The 23,102-nt window shown below is 40.0% G+C and overlaps 1 protein-coding gene across 1 annotated transcript in view; it reads right to left on the reverse strand.

Moving 5' to 3' along the window:
• Positions 1-5,044: 5,044 nt before the first annotated feature.
• LOC134539089 (transcription factor sox-3-like) overlaps positions 5,045-23,102 on the reverse strand; it is a 29,646-nt gene continuing 11,588 nt past the window's right edge. The window contains exon 2 of the mRNA XM_063380820.1: positions 5,045-5,931. Within this exon, the coding sequence (XP_063236890.1) occupies positions 5,496-5,931 (436 nt within the window). The 3' untranslated portion in view covers positions 5,045-5,495. The remainder of the gene's footprint in view (positions 5,932-23,102) is intronic.

Consider the following 23,102-nt stretch of genomic DNA (forward strand, 5'->3'; position numbering starts at 1 on the left):
GTGTTTATAAACTTTTTTAAGTGTATTTATATAAGCGAGGTTATGTTCCCGTATGTATAATTTATTTGCATTATAAATTTTATTATTATTACATATATAATAAATGTTAATAAACTATAATAAACACTCATCATATTTATTGATTTTAATTATTAATTAAAATTCATCTTAACTCTTTTAATAAATTATATAATTAATTTTATACACGTGTTTATGTCAATATTGACTCTGAGTATTTTTTTTTGTTTGATTGAATTTATAGTTTACCATCTATATTAATAATATCACTTCATTCCTTTTATGATTTTATTTCTAATAATTATTTGCCTGCCAAATTACAGTTATTTTTTTATCACGCCAAGTAAATACATCTTCATACGCGCGTACACAAGTGCATGCACATTTTTTTTCTTTTAATTTGACTTGTTTGAAATTTTTATCATCACTGAACCAACTATAGACATTGACTTGGACGCATTTTCGTGAGTTATTTTATTTAAACTATACAAATCCACACAAATAGTTCACCCGGGACTCGAACCCAGAAACCTCATCCCTGAATCCGGCGTGCCTTCGACTGCGCTATGGGGGTTGGCACCACTGCACCAGTGGTTAGAACTAAATATCGGCCTCAGCAAGTGCTAGTGATGTAACGAATGTCAGCTTTTAAACATTCGCGAATGCAAATGCAAATATCTGTCGCCTGATATTCGCGAATGATAATAATTCAGTTTTCAAATTCTTGGGTTGGTACGACTTGTTGGCGCCACTGATGCTCGCCATAGCGTCACCCGCCGGTACTACAGTTTGCATCTTATTCCGGGAATTGCCGAACTGACACGAAATAAGCCGATCGTTTATTTATTTAACGACAGATCGAAAACAGGAACAAGTATATTTTGAGGTTATAGTGTGATTAGTGATTTGTTAAGATGAGTAAATAAAATTCTAGTGAAATACGCAGTTATTTTACACTTTCCGTAGCTGATGCAATCTGTGTAACCACGAATATTCGTGAAAAGTAATAACTACAACGGCTATGAGAAATCATTTGTAGGATAAACATAAAACCGAGTTTTGTGAATTTGAAAAATGCGAAAAAGGAATACAGGATGACATCGTCTTCCTCCCAACAAACTAAAAATGCTAATAAATTATTATTTTTTTCTTTTTCTAAATTTACCATTTACAAATATTTTTTATTATATTAATATTCGCAAATAATCGCATGTATTATGCAGATACGAATGTCAAGAAATACGTGAATATTCGCGAATTCTAATACGAATATTAGTTCCATCACTAGTAAGTACAAATTGTACCAGTTCCGGAACACAGTGAAACCTCATTGATGAAAACTCTGATAATACAACCCTCTCATTAATACAAAGTGTTGACACAGTCCTTAGAAAATACTCAGGAGTTAAAATGCAAAGCAGTTTGTTTAGTACAAAATATCGTTGTTATGTAATAAAAGGTGACTTTTGTCCCTTGGGAAAAAAACTACATGTATTAAAGAATGATCAATACAAAAAAATGTGAATTTTAAATCAAAATAATATTGATACCTTTAATACTGTATTAAATGTTTCTTAGAGTACATTCTACTTTTTTAAGGAGTGGTAAACATGTAGTAACTGAGAAAAAAATTTATAAATTAATTTTAACTATCTTAAGAATTTATATAAAAGTGATTTACCTAGATAAATTTGCAATAGTTGGCTTTGTACAAAACTCGTTTTTACAAAAAGGCCAAATTATGATCCGTCAGGATTTTATTAATGAGGTTTGTCTGTATCACTGTTATAGATTGACGACTTGAATTAATTTCCTGGGGATTTCATATAATTTATCTGTCTTGTGGAATATAGTGGTGGCACATCTTCTTATTGCTATTTTCACTTGTTACACTTTTTGAATGATTGAAGTCATTAATTTATGTTTTCTTTAAAATTCAAACAACTGGAAACTGGGAACTGCCTATGGATAAATGCAAATACAAAAATAATAACTCAAATTTCTAAACAGTAAGTTTATTTACAACGATATTCTACATAATTAAAAAAATTGTCACTAAAAAATAAATGCTTCTTAAAATTACGAAACTTAAAGTAAACTAACACACAATAAATAACACAAACAATATTTTGTTTTATCTCACTTTTGTACTGCACGTAAGAGCAATATTTTTAAAACTTAATGAGGTTTGATACAAGTATCGAAATACAACGGTTTTTTGTTTTCTCTTTAAAATCCGTAGCAATTTTAATTGGTACTATAAGAGTGCAGCTGGACTTGTTAAACAAATATAATATTGACCATGTTCTAAAAACCAAATATATCTTAAAAACAAGTAAGATAGAAAGCTGTTATTGACTCATAGGTAGGTTCAAATTCATCCCATATTTAACGATTTTTCTATTATCAGATATCCAGGAAAACGTTTTCAGTCTTCGGTTGAAAAAAAACCCACAAAATATTGACAATTCATATTCATTAGACAGTGCTTGAAAATTGCACAGTAAAAAAAAAGAATTTCATAATTTTCTAAATTTTAGTTATTTGACAAATCTTGAATTCATTAACGCCTTTTTATTGAAATAATGGGTTTGTCAAAAATTATTTAAAGTAAACATTTCAAACACATATCATATTTGTACAAGTTTCGGCAGTGTTGATAACTCGGCTTGGATAGAGAAAACTAAATTAGTTGTATAAAATTTGTACTATCAACCATTATTAATTTCTGTGTGCGATTTAAGATGGATTATTGTCATTATTGTTTAATATAAAATATAGTTCCAAGCTGCGAATAAAACAGACTATTCACAAACACGTCCCATTTATGAACATGTTTTTCACATTAGCTAAATTAAGTTTTTTAAATGTTTCGGTAAAGACAACAGCTTGTTCAAAATACTTTATAGTAGGTAAGTGACCAGTCTATTCCGAGTTTTGCATCTACACAATTGGGAGGGGCTAAGATTCTTTGAAACGAAGTAGGTACTAGAGAGATAGTTTCCTTATCCATGGATAAACAAGATTACAAAGAAGAGCGATTTTTTTTTTAAAGTAGAGATGGAAAGTATTCACTCCTTGTATTCTTATTTAGAGGTTTATAACAATAATTTAAGTTATTTTTATTAAATAACAATTCACTATCCCAGAACTAGAACGAGGCTATCAATCGTGAAATAGTGTTTTCCCCACTGTAATATTTAACCATATGCTGTACATGTACATATATCGACAAATTATATCGTAAAATATTTACAAAAATAAAGTTCTTTGGCAAGAAATAAGTAATAACTCTTTTTTGATTCCAGTCAAACGATAACAACTCAAACGTAAGCAGTGCTTTTTGATGATAGTAAATACACTACCAAAATTAAATACTATTTAAGTTACACTATCAAAGTAATAACCACGTAAATTATCCACGTTGCACAAGGATATACTAAATATTGCAAATAATTATAACTGTCAAGTAATTTCGACTGCAAAGAGGCAAATGGAATAAATCTTTCACTGTATTTAAAGCGTTATTTTCTGTTATATGTGATGAGTCCTTCGTTATAACTAAATAAATCCTCGTGATTATTTCTAATTTCAAACCCAGTATTTCAATATTTCTCTGATGTCATAGTTTTTTTTCAAGTCTCTGAAATAGTTTGATATTTATGCAAAGACATCGTGAATTTCCAAAGTTTCTTTTGTTCGAAAAAAAAAACATGTATCGTACATGTTTTAAGTTGTTCGTGTCACTCAAAGTATATAACTTTTGAAACCACGAATTTATAACTAAACAACGCCAAAACAAGACATAATTTATAATAGCAAGACTAGTTAAAATATTTACTTCAACAACTTCGTAACGTTCATTAAATTTAAAAAACACATTTAGAATAAGCAAACAGTTCCATAATAAATTATAATAATTAAGAGCTAAAAACACATTTTAACAAATCAACCGTAAAATTTTCCACTATTGCACTAAGCCACGTTTTCAAAGTCGGCGGAAAATGTACACAATCGTGGAGAAAAATAGTTCCTCACACATTAACTTCACACCTGTCTTACAAGTTTACAAGGAGACGAAATGGCGCTACGTCGTGAACTATCTGCTAACACTCCTAAACAATACGGCGTGCGTTGTAAGTCAGCTGTTTCTGTTCTCAAATTAATGTGATCGAACTCTGACACTCAGTCGTGTTAGCAAAACAACTTGTCTTTCCACGTCTTGATGTTGAGGCTTTGTTAAAAACAGAGGAAATTTTTAGAAAATCCCTCTGTGACTAAGGTGGGCTTCGAACAGGATGGTTCTCCAACATTTAAAAAAAAATTACCTAAATTTACAAACGACAAACACTAGAGGTATCCGTACGTAGGACTAACATGCAGGTGGAAATAAATGTCACAGAAAAAAATGTTTAGGGAACTGAATCTAATAGACACAACGGCTACATTAACGTACTCAAGTGGAAAATATATGTGGAGTATTGGGGATTTTTTATATATAGTTTTGATTCACAATTCTGATTGATCTTATGAAATGCGATGGCACATATTATACACAGAAAATAATGGTAATTTTATAAAACATTCCTTTGGAAACCAGTTACCAATAAATAGACTGTAATACTACAAAAATATTTGTAAATTTATACAACACATTGTTATGATTAATAAACGTTTTTTGAACCAATAATGAATATTTCTTGTAACGATTATAAAAATTTTCAACACAATTTGAAATTTTGATTCATGTTTTTTATAAGCACAGATTTTTTTAAAACAAGTAAAAGATAACCGAATGTTCAACAATTTGACTTTATTTTAATATTATTGTGCTTATTAATATGCGCCGTTAATCCAGGAAAGCAAATAACTGAACTGTTTACAAACAACTTTAACTATTGGAAGGGCTGGGACCACACGAAGCATAAATGCTCGGGGCAAGAATCCGAACCCAGTATTACGGCGAAAATGTTTTGTTTTTTCACTACTTTCATGTAAATGTACAAATTTACAAATATCTGCAAATTTCACGTGATTATTTTTTTTTTCTTCAGTTCACATTTACAACAAAAATGTTACAATGCTTGCTAGCACCCGTACCTACACAGTCAGCGGGGCTACTTCAACTACGCGGTGTGAACGTAACTCCGAGATCTGACATCGCCTGGTGCTTCCAAAGTCTCTCCGGAGTTCACCAGACACAGTCTTTGACGCCGCACTGGAGAGAGAGTCTTCCGAGATGTCTCCTGTCGTCCGAGGTGGCGGCGGCGGTAGCGGCGGCGGCGGCGGCGGTGGCCGGGGGCGGCCTTCAGATGACGTGTCGCTCCTCCGGGGGCGGCGACCACCACTCACTGGTCGCTGTCCGAGCCAGGCCTGTCGTCTGAGGTAGCGACGGCGGCGGCGGCGGTAGTGGAGGTGGCCGGGGGCGGCCCGCCCCACCAGCCCGGGTTCCCCCGCGGGAGAACCGGCAGCGGCCTTCAGATGACGTGCCGCTCCTCCGGGGGCGGCGGCTTGACGAGCAGGTAGGCGACGGGCCGCTTGAGGTCGGGGGGCGGCGAGCCGGCGGGCCGGTGGGGCGGCGGCGGCGGCGGGGGGCAGCAGCCCGGCCAGCAGCCCGGGTAGAGGCCGGGGGCGGAGGAGTAGAGCGCGTGCAGCGCCAGGTCGGCGGCGGCCTTGCCGGCCAGCTCGTGCAGCGGGTAGAGCGGGTAGGGCAGGGGCGGGAACAAGGAGCGCGGGAACTTGAGGTCGTGCGGGTCTCCGAACAGCTGCGGGGGCGGCGGCGGCGGCAGCAGGGAGCGAGGCAGCGGCTCCAGCCCCAGCGAGAAGCCGAACTTGGGCTCCTTCTTGAGCAGCGACTTGGGCTTCCGGCGCGGTCGGTACTTGTAGTCGGGGTGCTCCTTCATGTGCAGCGCCCTGGCGGGGGAAGCAACAAGCACTCAGTCCCCTGCCCCTCCTACCACACACTGGTCTCAGAGACCCGTCCGCCAGGTCCGAGCGGCCAGGCGGGGAAATGAAGACAGAGGTGTGAGTACTTAAAATAATCTGTACTAGACGTTTTCATGCAGAATAATAATTTTTTTTTTAAACCTGCATGTTAACTATTCTCACTATTCTAAAAATAAAGTTTGAAAAAAGAAATATGGAAATTTAAACTACTCATCCACCCGCAGAATATTATGTATTTTATGCTTTTCGTAAACAGACCCCACTCGGATATCCTGAACAGTTATCAAATAGCGTTGTTTTTCCTGAAGCTCTGCGCACCGTATGCGTGCGCAGGTAGGCGGGGGCCTTAAGATAAATTAGCTATAAACATAGTTTTGGTTTCGTGAAAGAGTTCGAAAAATATTTAGCATAAAGGTGGGATGTCCAGGATGACAACCAGAGTGATTAAGAATTCTCTGAGAGCCGATAATTATTTATTTTTATTTCCGGATTAATTTTTAAAATTTTTCTTTTTTTAGAAGAGTTAAAATGGCTAAAAGGCCTGTATTCAGAGTAATCTTTAATTATAAAACAACCGGTACAGATTATTGAAAACATCTAATGGACTTGCATTACACCTTTATCTTAATTTCTTCACAATATAATGTTATGGTCGCCGCTCAATGCACGACGAGAAGACTGCGCGCCAGTCCAGAGGAGACACCGCGCTAGAAGCACCAGCGTGCGTCGCGCTAATCATCGCGCCTCAATTACACAGATACGCCCATTGACCAGGTAGTCCCCTTAATTCCTATCACCTTGAGCGGTTGCAATATAATTAATGAAATTATATGCAAAAATATTTTTTTTGACATTTTAGAAAAGATTCCTTTGGAAACAAATTGCCAAGAAATAGTTTGCAATACTACAAGTAATATTTTGTACATTGAAACAACACATTGCTGTAGTTATTTTTGCATATATGAAAAACGTTTTTGTAAACAATACTGAATATTTCTTGTCGCACTTAGCTTATAATTGTACAATTTGATCGAGGTCTGATACAAGCATACATTTTTTTTAAACCATAGGAAAAAAAAAAGACATTTCAGTATGGAACAAATGGACTTTATTTGGTTTTATTAACCTTAATATTACCCAACAATTAATATTGGAAATCAATAAAGGGAACAGTTAACAAATAACTGTAACTAATTTAGGTACTGGGACAACACAAATCAAAAATGCCCGGTAAAAAAATCTGGACACATTATTACTACGATTTTTTTTTGTAGCGGTACAGTTTTATTTCGTGTAAATGCAAAATTTACACATGTCTGTGATTTAAAATAAACTTTCAGTTCCATTTACAAATATGTGTGTATATATATATATATATATATATATATATATTTTTTTTTTACAGTGTTCGCCCTCGGAGATATCGCCTCGGTCAAGAAGAGTGGTCGGTGTATTTCTGGATATCTCTCTTTCTGTCTATCTGTCGAGCAGCCCGACGCGTTCCCCGACATTTCTTTTGTTTCGATGCTGGAATATTTTTCAGAACCATATTGAAAAAAAATATATATATATTATTATTTTTTCTCTCACCCCGAACCACGAATTTGTTTAGTCGGCGTCCGAGAACGTCCTGCAGTGCAAACTCCCCCCCCCCCCCTCACCACTCACCCCTTCCCGGCAGGATCAGATCCTTTTCAGAAATTCGCGGTCCTTTCTGTCCGCCCGCGCCAGAGCGGGCATTGAAGACTTACTGGGGGGGGGGGGGGGTTTGAGCGGGGGAGTGAATGAGCAGACCGCACAATGCCGGAGGGGTGGAACAGCGAACAAGGGGGCGGTAGAGGGGGGGAAGAGGCCCACAGCTGAAGTGTTCCTGGCCGGGGCAAAAAGAGGAGTTGGCGACAAGGACTTTGCGGAAGGGGGGTGTAGGAGGGGGGGGGGGTGATTGTAGGATCCGCGTGGGCGCGGGAAACTGGAGTCGAGAAAACAAAAACAAGTGGACAATGAGGCGGGGCAGAAACCACCCCCTTGCGAGACAATGAGCCTGCCCCCCCTTTCCACAATGCCGCAGTGGCGAACGTACACAATCCTCCGGTAAAGAGAAGGGGGGGGGGGGGCTGGTAGGTGGCAGCCCTTACAGTGTTCCGGTAATAGGATGTCCATTCTGACCAACCCCCTCCCCTTTCCCATCCCCTTTCGACGGGGTTTGTGGATCCGAACTCCCTCGCCACCCCTGTTTTTTTTAATTCTAAATGAAAAAAAAACAGCTCTGGGTGGGACTTCTTCGAAGGGGGTGCAACATCCTAGCAGATACAAATCTACACGAGCCCGCAATTCGTAGGCGGGAGGAGGGGAAGGAAGGAGGGGGCGTGGCGGGGGTGGATTGTTCCGCACTCAGCTCCCTCATTGTGCGTCGCGAGATTTGCTGTGTCGCCGCAATCAGCCCTTGTGTTTTAGCGCGGCTGACCCCCTTCAACCCCTTTCCACCTTCCCTACTGGCTGCAGTAACAGCGGCGGTCGCCCGACGCCGCTACGACCTGTTTCCGTCGACCCCGTCTCTGTTCCTCTCCTTCTCTCTCTCTCTCTCTCTCTCTCTCTCTCTCTCCCCCTCTTCTTTCCTCCTTCTGCACCGCGCCAGCACCCCTCACGCTTCTGCGTCCGAACATTACACACCCCAACACTTTTTCAGACCAAAGGGGGTTGTCTGTTAAGTCGGTTTACGGACAACAATTTTACGTGATAACGTCATAAGAAAACAATTGCTGAAAAATTGCTTACTTTTTTAATTTTCAAATATTATTTACAGTTTTTTTTTTTTGCAAAATTTAATTTGAATAATTTGTTAAAAAATATAATCACGAACAATTAGTTAAAAAAAAAAGCCCGCCTTAACCTGCAGGGGGGGAGCTACAAGTGGTGTTATTGGTCGCGGGAGACGAGGACAGAGCGCGCCTACTGTAGCCATCTGGTGTCCGCGAGGCGCCTCGACGGTTAGGCTGCATATTTTTAATTAATATGGTCCGGAAAAATTCGCGGATTCATTTCGTGATAGGCTAGAATCCAAAAAAAAAAAAAAACGTTTGCCTTTTTTTACCGCATCAGTTTTTTTGGGCCACATTTTTTCTGAATGGCACTCGGCCAGTGAAAAAACCTTTTAGCAAAAGAAGTATCGAATCACTAGCGTCCCAGTTAAACAGGTGTCACGAGTCAGTAGCCAATGCGCAGATGTAATTTTCCCGCGTGCATAGAGGATCATGGAGTATATCCTACAGGTCATTGAAATCGCGAATTTTTCCGGTCTCTGTTAATTAATTAACTCGTAGCTCCTGAAGCGTAGAAGCTGTGGCTTCGCCAAGCGCCGACAAGGTGACAGACAGCCGTTTGCTGGCGACAGGCGACCTGGCACTCTATTCCTTCTGGAGGGAGGTCCGATGCACCAGGTCGCAGTCAACTAGCGTAACTCATTTTATACAATTGTTCTTTTCTCACATGCGCTCAACACCATCTTTTTTTTTTTAATAATGTTCGCAGGATTTCACGGCCATTGTCTGAAGTAGGTACCTACAGTAGGTAACTGCCCCCTGATGATGGTGACTGCAATGTCGACCTAAACGTCGGTGAATTATTCTCCAAGGACGGGGCTACAACCCAGAACCCAAGCTACACAATCCTTTTTTTAAATTTATTAATCATAAGCATACTAGCTGACTACAGCCTGAAGGGAGACGAGTGAAGTCGCTCACCGCCAGGAGTACCAACCCAGACGCACGCAGACACCAGTAGCTCCCGACCCCAGCATGGTCTGACACTCTCCTGCTCCTTCCTGGACCAACCTTCTTGTCCTGTGCCGAACCTGCCTGCTTAATGCTCGCACTGTTTAACCCCGTATGGATGTGCCCAGGGTTTACCCTGTGTCCGTGCAGGTTTTACCTGGACCCAACTTGACAAGTCACAGGCTAGAGTTGCTGCCATGGCTGGCCAATCCCCGCACACACCACACGATTAATGGCTACCTTCCCTGCATGGCTGAAACCCAGCATGACTAGGAGTATAGGCCTCGGCACCTACAGTCTTCCCCAACACAGACCCCTACCAAACAAATACACTTAGCTTTGGTAAGGTTAGGGGAAATAATTGGCTAGTTTCCTAAATTATTTCTCTGGGGTGGTTTTTCAGGGGTGTATGTGTGTCGGTGAGGCGGGGTGATAGGTGCGACGCTCTTTGGTGCTTCTGGCGCGGTTGTCTCCTCCAAACTGCAAGTCTGTGGACTGGTCTTCTCATCACGCATAGAGCAAACATGAGATTTGAATGGTAACCGTAGCACCATATGGCAAAGAATTGAAGATAAATGAATACTGCAAGTCCCTCGAGAGTTTCAAAGAATCTGTACCCAGTGTTTCATGTCTAAAAAGTATCCTTAAAACACGCGTCGCATGGCACTAAGGACTCTCCTCCTCCCGTACGGAAGAGGTTGAATTATATCCCCCCTCCACATTGTTTTTACCCTTGGAGTAGTTGACGAGAATCCAACGACAAGTAGCCAACACAGACTTCGTTTGTTCCTCAAGTTGGTCGAGACTTGACTGGCAAACAGTTGGGAGGGGGGGTGTAATGGGGGTTGTCTGTAAATTCGGTTTACGGACGATAATTTTATGTGATAACGTCATAAGAAAACATTAATGAAAAATTGCATACTTTTTAATTTTCAAATATTATTTACAGTTTTGGCAAATTTAATTTAAATCATTTCTTTAAATATAATCAAGAACAATTAGTTAAAAAGTCCGCCTTAACCTGTTTGATATTATAGAATATTTTCGCGCACGGTGGTTGGGCGGTTCTTGCACGCTCGCTCAGGCGGAACGTGACAATGAGTCATGCTTTTTCTTGCGTGCAGCCGGTGTTCATCGATTTAAATAAGACGTTATCACATCAAAAAAATTGCGATTTTTTATCAGGTTGCTAGTTGTTCCCAAGGAAACGGCTCTCAGTTCACCGGTAGCGGACTGTACGAACCCATCTGCCAGCTGAGATTAGCGCATAGCCCAAGAAGAACCACCTCTCGTACAAGTCCCAGAGCGCGGCGGATGCAAATTCCCTACTTCTTTATTACAATTTTATTCGCTTGTAGTCGCTCCTTTACCCCCCCCCCCCCTCCTGCCCACCAGCCTAGTTGCGATACCCCCTCCTGAGGGTGTCTGGGCCGGGGGGGGGGGGGGGGCAGGAGGTTTGTTTTCTGGAGGAGGGGGGAAAGGGGGCAATGCAAAGATAATGCCCCCCTCACCCCCCGGCCCCGAAAGGCAATTGTATTAAAACATTCGCGCACTCATTTGTTAACTCCGCGGCCCCGCCGCCAGGCCGAATGCAGATAACAATTCCATAAGCTGCAGGCTGCTGAAAGAGGATTATCTTCAGGGCGAGAAGGGGGTGTGTGTTGGGTGGGATAGGCGGGAGGGGGGTGAGGGAGGAGAAACCGCTTTGCAACCCTCCCTCCCCTCTTCGTAACCCTGCTCTGCTACCATCAGATTTAAACTGTCTCCCCGGTAATTGAATGGGCGTATGGCCCGCTGTTTCTTTGTACCGCGGCCAGCCCTGGGATTACCCCCCCCCTCCCCCCTCCTATTCCCCCCACCCCTTTTCCTAGGGTCATTTGGTTACAGCGGCGAAGGAAGAGGCCGCCTGCTTCGCCGGGATACGTGGTACTACTCGTTTCAATGACATCGCCTCGTGTCGGGCTTATCTCCCGGAGGGAGAAAATAACCTCACACCCCTCCCCCTCAGAAACAACAGCGCATCCGGCCCCGAATGCCGACGTCTGACGACAACGGAAGCCGATTCGTGGATTTCGAACGAGAACACGTTCCGTTGTTTCAGAACACGAATCACGACAACGATAGATATTAGATCAACTGGACGTACTTTCAAGTACTGCAGTTCAGATTTTTATATTTTCCCCAGCAGATCTTAGTCCCGCACCCCCTAATTGTCTCAAATTTCAGTTGATACAAAATTAGAAAATATCATTATAGTCTATTAGTCAACTGAAGTAGACAAATTATATCTGAACGATACACGGAATAGTTAAACTTTGAATGTGTGGGTCATGGTGTGGACTACCTTCTAATTGATATCATTATTTAGAACTATGAATAAAATAAATGTTATAATTAAGTTATATTTTATAATACAAAATTATATATTAATATATATTATCATTAGAACTTAAGATTATAACTACATAAAATATTTTTAAAAAGTTGAGCTAAAATAAAATAATTATAAATATAATATCTTAGCACGTGACAAAGTATGATTGATAGGATTAAGGTGTCGTCACAATTAAAAATATCAATATTAAAATAAAATTGTATTATTAATCGTGGGAAAATGTCCTGTTAGGTTTCGATTGGTAAAAAAACCATTGCTCTCAAATGTGTAGATTATAAATAATTCATGCGTTATTCCCCTTTCTTTTTTTTTTTTTTTAACCCCGAGAGACGAATTAAAGGAGTCGTTACAGCTCTGAAACAAAAAACAAAAACTTTTTTGATGAAACCTGTCATAAAGAGGTGGACTTCTAATGTCACAACTCACTCTATATCTTATCTTCAAAATAACATATGAAAATGGCTCAAATACAGGTATTGCATTGATATTTTTTCCTTGGTTTTAGCTGTAAAACATATCTGCAGAAAGATTAAATGAAAATTTAAAACTATATCCATATTTTAAAAAAAATGTAACAATTTTTTTTTAATTTTTTTAAGTATATTGAATTTCAAGTAGGTGAGTAACAAGTTCGAATTTATAAGAATGATATGTTACGTCCGTTTCTCCGTGGACTGACTATATCCTTCGTAGCCTCGGTGGACCAAGTTAAGAGGATTGATTTCAAACTTTTTCTACGGGTGGATTATTTCGATTTCGTCTTTTTAATGTGACACGTTCCGTGTGGAGTGTCATCTCTTTTGTGTAATATACATGCTGCGACCTCTGGGATTATACCAAGACTATACTATACTATGCGTAAGTAACCTGGAATACGTATGAGAGAGTAAATATTTAACCCAAGATTACTTCAAATAATTCGAATGATTCATTTCTTTGGTGGAATGGATTACGTCCCTTATACTTTTTTTTATTATTCGTAGCCTGCCGCTCTACATTATGATTTTTTTTTTTACTTACCGCAACACGTACTGATTTTATCTCCCTGAAACAGCAAGCAGCCGATTTCATCATTTTAGTCCTACATTAATTTTGAGACTAAAATATTTTCGCGTGTTATAGATAGAAAATGTCTGAATTCGTCAAAAGGAAAATGTTGTCGTTTCGTAAAGCCTCTTCCAAAAAATTGGAAAATAGAATAACTTTAACTTAAAATAACTACATCGAGTGTCTGTTTCTATGTAACATGAGAACCACAACATAAGAACGAGTTGTATAGTCGGCAATATAACCGTGGTTCATTCTGATCATAGCTACTCGTTTTGAGTTTGATCGAATACACAAAACTTAGTTATCGAGTTAGGAAAAATTAACTATCTTCCACCATTGGATACCAATATTCATGTTCACATTCATGCATTAAAATAATAATCTGGATTTTTCTTTCACTTCATCAGCACATATTCTTACTGGCTCCCACGACACCTGATAACTGGGGTGCTAGTGATTCGATACTCATTTTGTTGAAGGTTTTTCGTTGGCCCAGCGTCCTTCAGACAAACTGTTGCCCAATCACTGAAGCAGAAAAAAAGGCAAAAGTTTTTGTATTCTAGTCTATCGTGAAATGAATCCGTGATTTTTTTAATGTATTTTAGTTGTTATTTTATATATGTTAAGTATAGTATTGTTAGATTGTGCAACGTGTTTCTGTGTAGTTCGCCAAATGGTTAAGTGTTAGACTAAGAGACGGCCCAAAGCACTGACTTCGCCATAATGTGGTTAGTTCGGCATTCTATGGTTCGGCAAATTCTATGCAGACCGGCACCAATAGAGCCGCTACGTGTTCAAATATTTTCAGGTGTACTCCGGCTTTTCACCTTGATCACCTTACAGCGCTCAGACTTGCATGTTTTATTTCCGTACAGAGTTATTGGTTTTCTAGCGGGTTACATTTTAGAACGCCCGTTCAATCACACCGTGAAAATCTTTTTTTTTTTTTGCATGTAACAGAAAAATTAATGTAAAATTACATATATGTATCTGTAAATGTGTGCATTTACATGAAAACAACTGCATCACTACAAAATAGTGTTCGTAGTAATAATACTGGATTCGAATTCTTACCCGGGAATTCATGCTTTGTGTTGTCTCGGTATACCTCCGACGGTTAAAGTTATTAGCAAACCGTTCCCCGAATAGCTTTCCAGTATCAACTGCGCACGTAATAGGCACGGCAAATTTTTTTGAATAGTAGGTTACGTTTTCCATGGTTTGAAAACAAATTATGCTTGCAATATATGCAAAACCATTGATATCCATGTGTTGTAGAAAAATTACAGCATCTTCCTTGGCAATTGGTTTTCAAATGAATAGTTTGTAGAAGTACAATAATTTTTTTTTTAAGTGAATACTTCTATACGAAGTTTTGGTAGGGAGTAAATTCATGTTAGTCGTCATCGACATGGTCACGTGACGTGTTAAATTTTTTTATATTTCAAGGATAAAACTTAATTTATTCTATTTTTAAAGATACAAGTTTTTAATTTTATCTTTATCTTCCAAGAAATTTTAACGTTATTGTGTGGTGCATATTGCGAGTATTGGATATTTTTTAGTAGGTAGTTAAGTTGAGGTTATGTTTTTTTCTTTGGTTTATTTATTTACGATGTGAATTTCTTCAAATGTCAGGTTATTGATTTATTAGAGATAATGTTCATTATTTGTAGATTAAAGTTAATATTTTTTTTTATTCTTTCAATGAAAAAACGTAATTTTTTCTAGTTTTAAAGTTATTATTGGTAGGGGCGAAACTTATGGGTTCGCGTCACAGATATGCTAGTGACATAATACCAAAATCATTTTCTTGCGTACATTTGACGTAGAAATGATTTCATATTACACATTTAAAAACAGAATTTTAAGTTTTCACTTCTGTCGACAGTCCCCACGACTGACAATTTTTTTTGACGCGATAACGTCTTATAAATCGATGAACGCCGGCTGCACGCACGAAAAAAATTGTCACGTTCCTCATGAGCCGAGCGTGCAAGAACCGGCCAACCACCGTGCGCGAAAATATTCTATAATATCAAACAGGTTAAGGCGGACTTTTTAACTAATTGTTCTTGATTATATTTAAAGAAATGATTTAAATTAAATTTGCCAAAACTGTAAATAATATTTGAAAATTAAAAAGTATGCAATTTTTCATTAATGTTTTCTTATGACGTTATCACATAAAATTATCGTCCGTAAACCGAATTTACAGACAACCCCCATTACACCCCCCCTCCCAACTGTTTGCCAGTCAAGTCTCGACCAACTTGAGGAACAAACGAAGTCTGTGTTGGCTACTTGTCGTTGGATTCTCGTCAACTACTCCAAGGGTAAAAACAATGTGGAGGGGGGATATAATTCAACCTCTTCCGTACGGGAGGAGGAGAGTCCTTAGTGCCATGCGACGCGTGTTTTAAGGATACTTTTTAGACATGAAACACTGGGTACAGATTCTTTGAAACTCTCGAGGGACTTGCAGTATTCATTTATCTTCAATTCTTTGCCATATGGTGCTACGGTTACCATTCAAATCTCATGTTTGCTCTATGCGTGATGAGAAGACCAGTCCACAGACTTGCAGTTTGGAGGAGACAACCGCGCCAGAAGCACCAAAGAGCGTCGCACCTATCACCCCGCCTCACCGACACACATACACCCCTGAAAAACCACCCCAGAGAAATAATTTAGGAAACTAGCCAATTATTTCCCCTAACCTTACCAAAGCTAAGTGTATTTGTTTGGTAGGGGTCTGTGTTGGGGAAGACTGTAGGTGCCGAGGCCTATACTCCTAGTCATGCTGGGTTTCAGCCATGCAGGGAAGGTAGCCATTAATCGTGTGGTGTGTGCGGGGATTGGCCAGCCATGGCAGCAACTCTAGCCTGTGACTTGTCAAGTTGGGTCCAGGTAAAACCTGCACGGACACAGGGTAAACCCTGGGCACATCCATACGGGGTTAAACAGTGCGAGCATTAAGCAGGCAGGTTCGGCACAGGACAAGAAGGTTGGTCCAGGAAGGAGCAGGAGAGTGTCAGACCATGCTGGGGTCGGGAGCTACTGGTGTCTGCGTGCGTCTGGGTTGGTACTCCTGGCGGTGAGCGACTTCACTCGTCTCCCTTCAGGCTGTAGTCAGCTAGTATGCTTATGATTAATAAATTTAAAAAAAGGATTGTGTAGCTTGGGTTCTGGGTTGTAGCCCCGTCCTTGGAGAATAATTCACCGACGTTTAGGTCGACATTGCAGTCACCATCATCAGGGGGCAGTTACCTACTGTAGGTACCTACTTCAGACAATGGCCGTGAAATCCTGCGAACATTATTAAAAAAAAAAAGATGGTGTTGAGCGCATGTGAGAAAAGAACAATTGTATAAAATGAGTTACGCTAGTTGACTGCGACCTGGTGCATCGGACCTCCCTCCAGAAGGAATAGAGTGCCAGGTCGCCTGTCGCCAGCAAACGGCTGTCTGTCACCTTGTCGGCGCTTGGCGAAGCCACAGCTTCTACGCTTCAGGAGCTACGAGTTAATTAATTAACAGAGACCGGAAAAATTCGCGATTTCAATGACCTGTAGGATATACTCCATGATCCTCTATGCACGCGGGAAAATTACATCTGCGCATTGGCTACTGACTCGTGACACCTGTTTAACTGGGACGCTAGTGATTCGATACTTCTTTTGCTAAAAGGTTTTTTCACTGGCCGAGTGCCATTCAGAAAAAATGTGGCCCAAAAAAACTGATGCGGTAAAAAAAGGCAAACGTTTTTTTTTTTTTTGGATTCTAGCCTATCACGAAATGAATCCGCGAATTTTTCCGGACCATATTAATTAAAAATATGCAGCCTAACCGTCGAGGCGCCTCGCGGACACCAGATGGCTACAGTAGGCGCGCTCTGTCCTCGTCTCCCGCGACCAATAACACCACTTGTAGCTCCCCCCCTGCTGGGGAGGGGGGGTCTGAAGGACCGAGGGAGGGTGGTGCGTGAAGTGGCAAGTGACTCAGTGCACTGTAGCCGGCCCTCTCGTCAGCACGGTGGTTCTGCCTCGCAGCAGGCTGCGCCGTCGGACTGCTTCCAAGCACGCGAGTTGCTTCTGTTGCTCCAGGCCGAGACAACACGTTAACTAGAGACCTGAAAAATTCGCGGGTTGATTTCGTGTTTGGCTAAAAAAAAATTCAAATAATTATACCTGGAGATAGGAAAAAAAATTCGCGAGTTCATTTCGCGATAAGCTGAAATACAAATAGTTATACCTCAGTGCTGCCTCTGCTATTGGCTCGCAACTCACCTGGGATGACTCTCAGCCAATGAGAAACACCCAACCAAAGCTGTATCGAATCACAGGCTGCTACGTTGGGACGTCTCACAAGACAACAACCAATGAGTGGGTAACAATTGACCGAGTGTAAGTAGAACTATGGAGTTCATCCTACAGGTCATTGAACCAGCGAATTTTTCCGGTCCCTATTATACCTTATAGTGCTGCTTCTGCAATTGGTTTACTGTTAATCTGGAGGACTGAGGGCCACACTGAAAGAATTTTTTGTATATTTTACAAGTAAAATTCTGTTGCCAAGGATATTACTTGTAAAACTACAAGGCAGAGCTTTGTACCATGTGCGATTTTGCAAGGCTCTGACTTGTAGTTTTGCAAGAAATATCCTTGGCAACAGGGTTTCCAAGAATTTCCCTTGTAAAAGTACAAACTTTTTTTAGAGTGCAATTAGAGACCCCTCACTCACAGAAGTGTCGAATCACAGACCACCCAGTCGAGACGTCTCACAAGTCAGCAGCCAATGAACAGTTGGCATTCGCCCGAGTGTGTGTAGAGGATATTGGAGTCTATCCTGAAGGTCATTGAAACCGCGAATTTTTCCGGTCTCTAACGTTAACTCACACGTACACAGAGCCTGGATCCGACATAAAAACTACGCCTGCAGTTTCATCACGACGAAATAAGCTGAAAAAAAAGTGCATACAAGTTTTGGTACAAATTTTACGTAGGTATCTGAAGTTGGATATGGACAACCTCTTTACGGTGTAGCAGAGAAAGTTATTTGTGATAGAAATACTGGATTACGTTTAATTGAACGAATTTCTACAACCACCACGAATTTGGCGCTGTCGAAAAATTAATTTATTCACGTAATAAGAGGAAGGGGTTAACACATTTAACTCCCCCGATTATTGCGATGAAAAGCTTTTTTTAAACAAATCAGTCTGATGTTTGAATAGGTTTTTGCTATGAAAAAATTTATATTTTAATGTAAAAGTAAATGAAACTAAATAAAAAATCGTGTTATCTAAAGCATCAAACTAAAATAAAGAGCATTACAAACACTTATAATATGGGTTTTACATGTGGAGTGTGGTTGTACGAGTCGCGGCGCTAAAAATAACTGGATTTTATCTTACATTTGTGAAAGATAGTAATCATTATTTAATTTTTGCACCTGGTTACAGTAATAAAATTCCGTACCAATTTCGGACATCGTGTCGAACCGAGACCATTGTCATGAACCACCAGGACTGTTTTTTCATCTCGTAGTGCGCAATGATCTTCATTTCGCGCTCAAAACAAAATGGCTGGAGATCGGAAAATTTCGCGATTTCAATGACCTGTGGGATATATTCCATGATCATCTGTACACCCGGGCAAATTACATCTGCTCATTGGCTACTGACTCGTGACACCTGTTGACTGGGATGCTCGTGACTTGATACTTATTTTGTTGGAGGTATATACTGGCCCAGAGTCCTTCAGATAATCTGAAGTCCAATAAGGCAAACGTATTCGGAATCTAGCCTATCGCGAAATGAATCCGCGAATTTAGCCTGTCTCTGTTTTTAAGACATCTCTAGAGACCGGAAAAATTCGCGATTTCAATGGCCTGTGGGATATACAGGTACTCCGTGATCCTTTACGCACGCGGAAATATTACATCTGCTCATTGGCTACTGACTCGTGTCGCCTGTTAACTGATGGGACGCTAGTGATTCGATACTTCTTTTGTTAAAGGTTTTTCATTGGCCGAGTATCATTCAGATAAACTGTGGCCCAATCACTGATGCAGTAAAAAGGCAAAAGTTTTTGGATTTTAGACTATCACGAAATGAATCCGCGAATTTTTCCGGTCTCTAGACATCTCAATGACTAAGAGGAAGACATAACAAAAATCGTCTGTTAACAAGTTTTCAACCTGTTCATCCCTTGTCGTGGAATACTCCTGTCCTTCAGTAGACTACATATGTATAGGTGTTCGTTGCATTGAGTGGGAGACGGTTTTAACAGACACAAGAAGCAGGTTCCAATTTTATTATCAAAATATCTTTAAATTACGAAAGGTTTACTTGGTATTTATAGCGAGCAGATAACAGCGAAGAGGAAAAAAATTATACTTAATGATGAGTTATTATTAAATACCCGATAAACATAACTTATCTTTAAAAAGCATGTCGATACGTCAGATAAGTGAGGAAATGATTTTGACGTCGCGATAATCGGAACATAGGCATAGGTACCTACTTTTGTACTACTTTCCAAGAAAAAACATTTATTTGGTGGAATAAAACTTTGCCAGGTAATTGTGCAAAAATTATGGAATATATATATATATACATATATATATATACATATATATATACACACACGTATTAATCGTGATATTTCAGCCACTCAAAAAGTCAGCAAGTTGAACCGTGTGGAACGTAAGTATAAAATAATGACCTGGATCGTGACATACACCCGTAAGTGCATAAAATAAATAAATAAATAAATAGTTTGCAGTTTTGAAGTGAATTAAATCAAATTAATTTTTTATAAATATCGACATATAAATATGAGATAATGTGTACCAGATATTGGGCAACAAATTTGCAAAGAATACCTAATACGCAAAGCTTTTATAGTGAGACATACCAGGAATAAATGGACGGTCTCCGGGTAAAAGGTAACAAGTCACATTTTGGTGATTTTTAGTCAACAAGTCACTTAAACTCTTAAGTATACTTAGAATATGTAATGCATTTTAATCATTGGCAACTATGTTGGTAAATAAAAGAATAATGCAAGAAAAATTTAAGTATTTAAATTCAATTTTTATATAAGAGTTTTCTGTTTCTCCTGAAAAATGTGAATTCTTGACTTGTTACCTTTTACCCGGAGACCGTCCAAATAATTGCTATAAAATAGAAAAAAATAATAACCATTAAACTTGGAAACGCAATAAATCAGCATGGTTGATGATGATAGCTACTTCTATAGCAGTAACATCTAAGCTCTCGGTAGGCATACGGCGTTTGGTGGGAGTAATTTCGGGAATGGAACTGAAGTCGCATGGAACGGAAAAGTGTAACTACGGTGCTGCCATCTGTGGCGGATGGCGCGAAAGAAAGTTCAAAAAGCCAAAGAGAAACTTTATAGTAGGTGTTAACTGTCGGACGAATTTTAACAAGATGAGTAGTATTTTAATAAAATTCCTTGTCGAAAATCAATGTTCAAAGCCGGGGTTCAGTATTTTTCAAATCTTTTTCGCTTTTATCAGAGCCTTTTATAATAGACCTAAATAATTTAAAATTTCCAATAAGTCGACGAACGCGGGCTGCACGCACGAAAAAGTGTCCCGTCACGCACATTGTCCCAATACGCTGTGTCCCGTTACGCACATTGTCCCGATACGCTGTGTCCCGTTACGCTCGTTGTACGCTTGCGCCGCATCTATGTCTCTTCCACTCGATTGGAACAACCATCGATTTGACTTTTTCGAGGCACATTAAACTTGAAACACTCCCATTCGTTTCCTACTTTTCCTATCATCGTCCTATTCTTAACAGAATAACACAGATTGGAAGATGTTAAATAGCAAACATGTATAAAAGTTAAATTTAAAATAATCTCTTCGTTAAAGTAATAAACATATTTGAATTAATGAGTGCAACTAAAAGTAAATTCATCAATTAAACTGTAGATTTCATTTCACTCCTTCTTTATATCCATACAAAATAGTTTCAATTTTATTCATAAAAGTATGCAATAATTTCATCAATGTTTTGTTCTGACGTTGTCAAGTTAAACTATCTTCCGTAAACCGACTTTACAGACAACCAATTTTTTTATTATTATTATATTGGGAATTTCATGTTTATGCGAAATTGATTCGGAAAGATAGGGACGTCGAAATATTTTTATGAAACGTAAAATACTCATTGCAAATTTTATTTACTTCCAACAATCTGACGCTTTAAAACAATGCCAAAGCGTCGCTTTTAAAAAAAAATTGTTCTGAGATTAATATCTACAATTAAAACCCAACTTGCATTATCATTAAAATAGCACAAAATGTCACTAGTTCCCCCCACCCCGCAAGTAAAGTAAAAATCAAACAAAAAAATACTTTTATTTTTTAGCAACGTTGAATTGTTTGATTCGAACAAATATTACTCTGGATGTGTGTTTGTTTTACATTGGACCTTTTTTTTTCTCCAATCGGAGCGTTAAAAAGAAATTTCAGAAATGTATCCTTGATCGTGGACTGGAGACAAGTTTTTGAGGGGAAAAAAAACAGTTCCTGACGGGCAGAAAATCGCTTGCTTGCCGACTAAGGCCCGTCACAGGATTGTTTTTTTTTTCCTTTTTTTTCTTTTAAGACTGAAGAACAGTTCGCTGTGTTGTGGGAAAGCGCCGCATGGCCACACCCAGCGCCACCGTCGCAGGCAGCGAGAGCTACGCCTATTCGTCAGAGCAGCCACCCCCTAGGCAAGCGCCGCTACAACCCCTTATCTCTCCGGAGCCATCGCGGCGAGGGGTGTAATTGTGACTCGAGGGGTAGGCGTGACGCTTTGTGCTGGTAGCCGGGGGTAGTAAAGTGCCGGGGGTAGGGGAGGCCCTACAGATTGTCCGGGCCCGGCCGCGATGAATGCTAATATTGATAACTTAATCCCGCCCACGATATTAGGGGCTGGAAAACTAAACCCTCCTTCCCTCCTGTTCACCCCCCCCCCCCCCCCAACCACCGAGGGTGGCGACACCACCTCGAACAATGGAGCGTGGACAGTAACTTTTTTTTTTCATTTCCAAACCCCTCCCCCATTCAATTTTCCGCACACGCTTCCCTCCCTCTTTCCCCCCCCCCCCACAACCAACCCCTTTATTTCGAAACGCGTGCGAAGTTTCTGCTGCCCGCCGATTTTACCACGTCTATAATCGTCTGTGATTTTTTTCCTGCTCTCGTGAAAGGATAAAAAAAAAAAAAGAGGTTAGGAACGGGGGCATTCATAAAGTGCATCCTCAGCTTCTGTTCGGGCCAAAACTCGTCATCCCCCCCCCCCCTCTAATTTTTTTTTCCACGGCAATAGTTCTCCTGCGACACTCGAAACCTTTGTAGACCCGACAAAGACGCAGGGAACGCAAAAAATATATATATATATATATATATATATCTCTCTCAATGGTTCCATCATCAGCACAGCAGAGTTGTGCGAAAAAAAAAAAAAAAGATACGTATATACAGAGTTCACGCCTCGGAGTTTGACGGCGCTTTGTGCGTTCATCGGGAGTCGGCGAATGGATGTTTGAGGGCAAGGTTGGAAAGGGGGCGAGAGACAAAAAAAATCGAGGGGAGGGGGGGTTGGTAGAAGGTTTTTTTTTCCCCCTCGAAAACCAAAAGCGAATTGGAAATTTTTGTAGCTAAAACACCCTTTTGTCGGGTGTCAATTGCTGATTTATCTGTAGGAATATGAAGTCGATTTGATTCCGGGGCACAAAAGAGGTGGTTCCATTGAAAATCTGTTCACCTCGGGATATCCCCCTCCTCCCGTCCTCTCCCCGCCCTTGTTTCTTCCCCTGTGCACCGCCCCCACCCCTCGCTATCCCCTCCTGTTACTGACGTCCCTGGCTCCCTGACTCCCGCCTGGACTTCATCGAG

Source organism: Bacillus rossius, chromosome 14 (assembly GCF_032445375.1).
Source record: "Bacillus rossius redtenbacheri isolate Brsri chromosome 14, Brsri_v3, whole genome shotgun sequence".
In the NCBI taxonomy this organism is placed as follows: Eukaryota; Metazoa; Arthropoda; class Insecta; order Phasmatodea; family Bacillidae; genus Bacillus; species Bacillus rossius.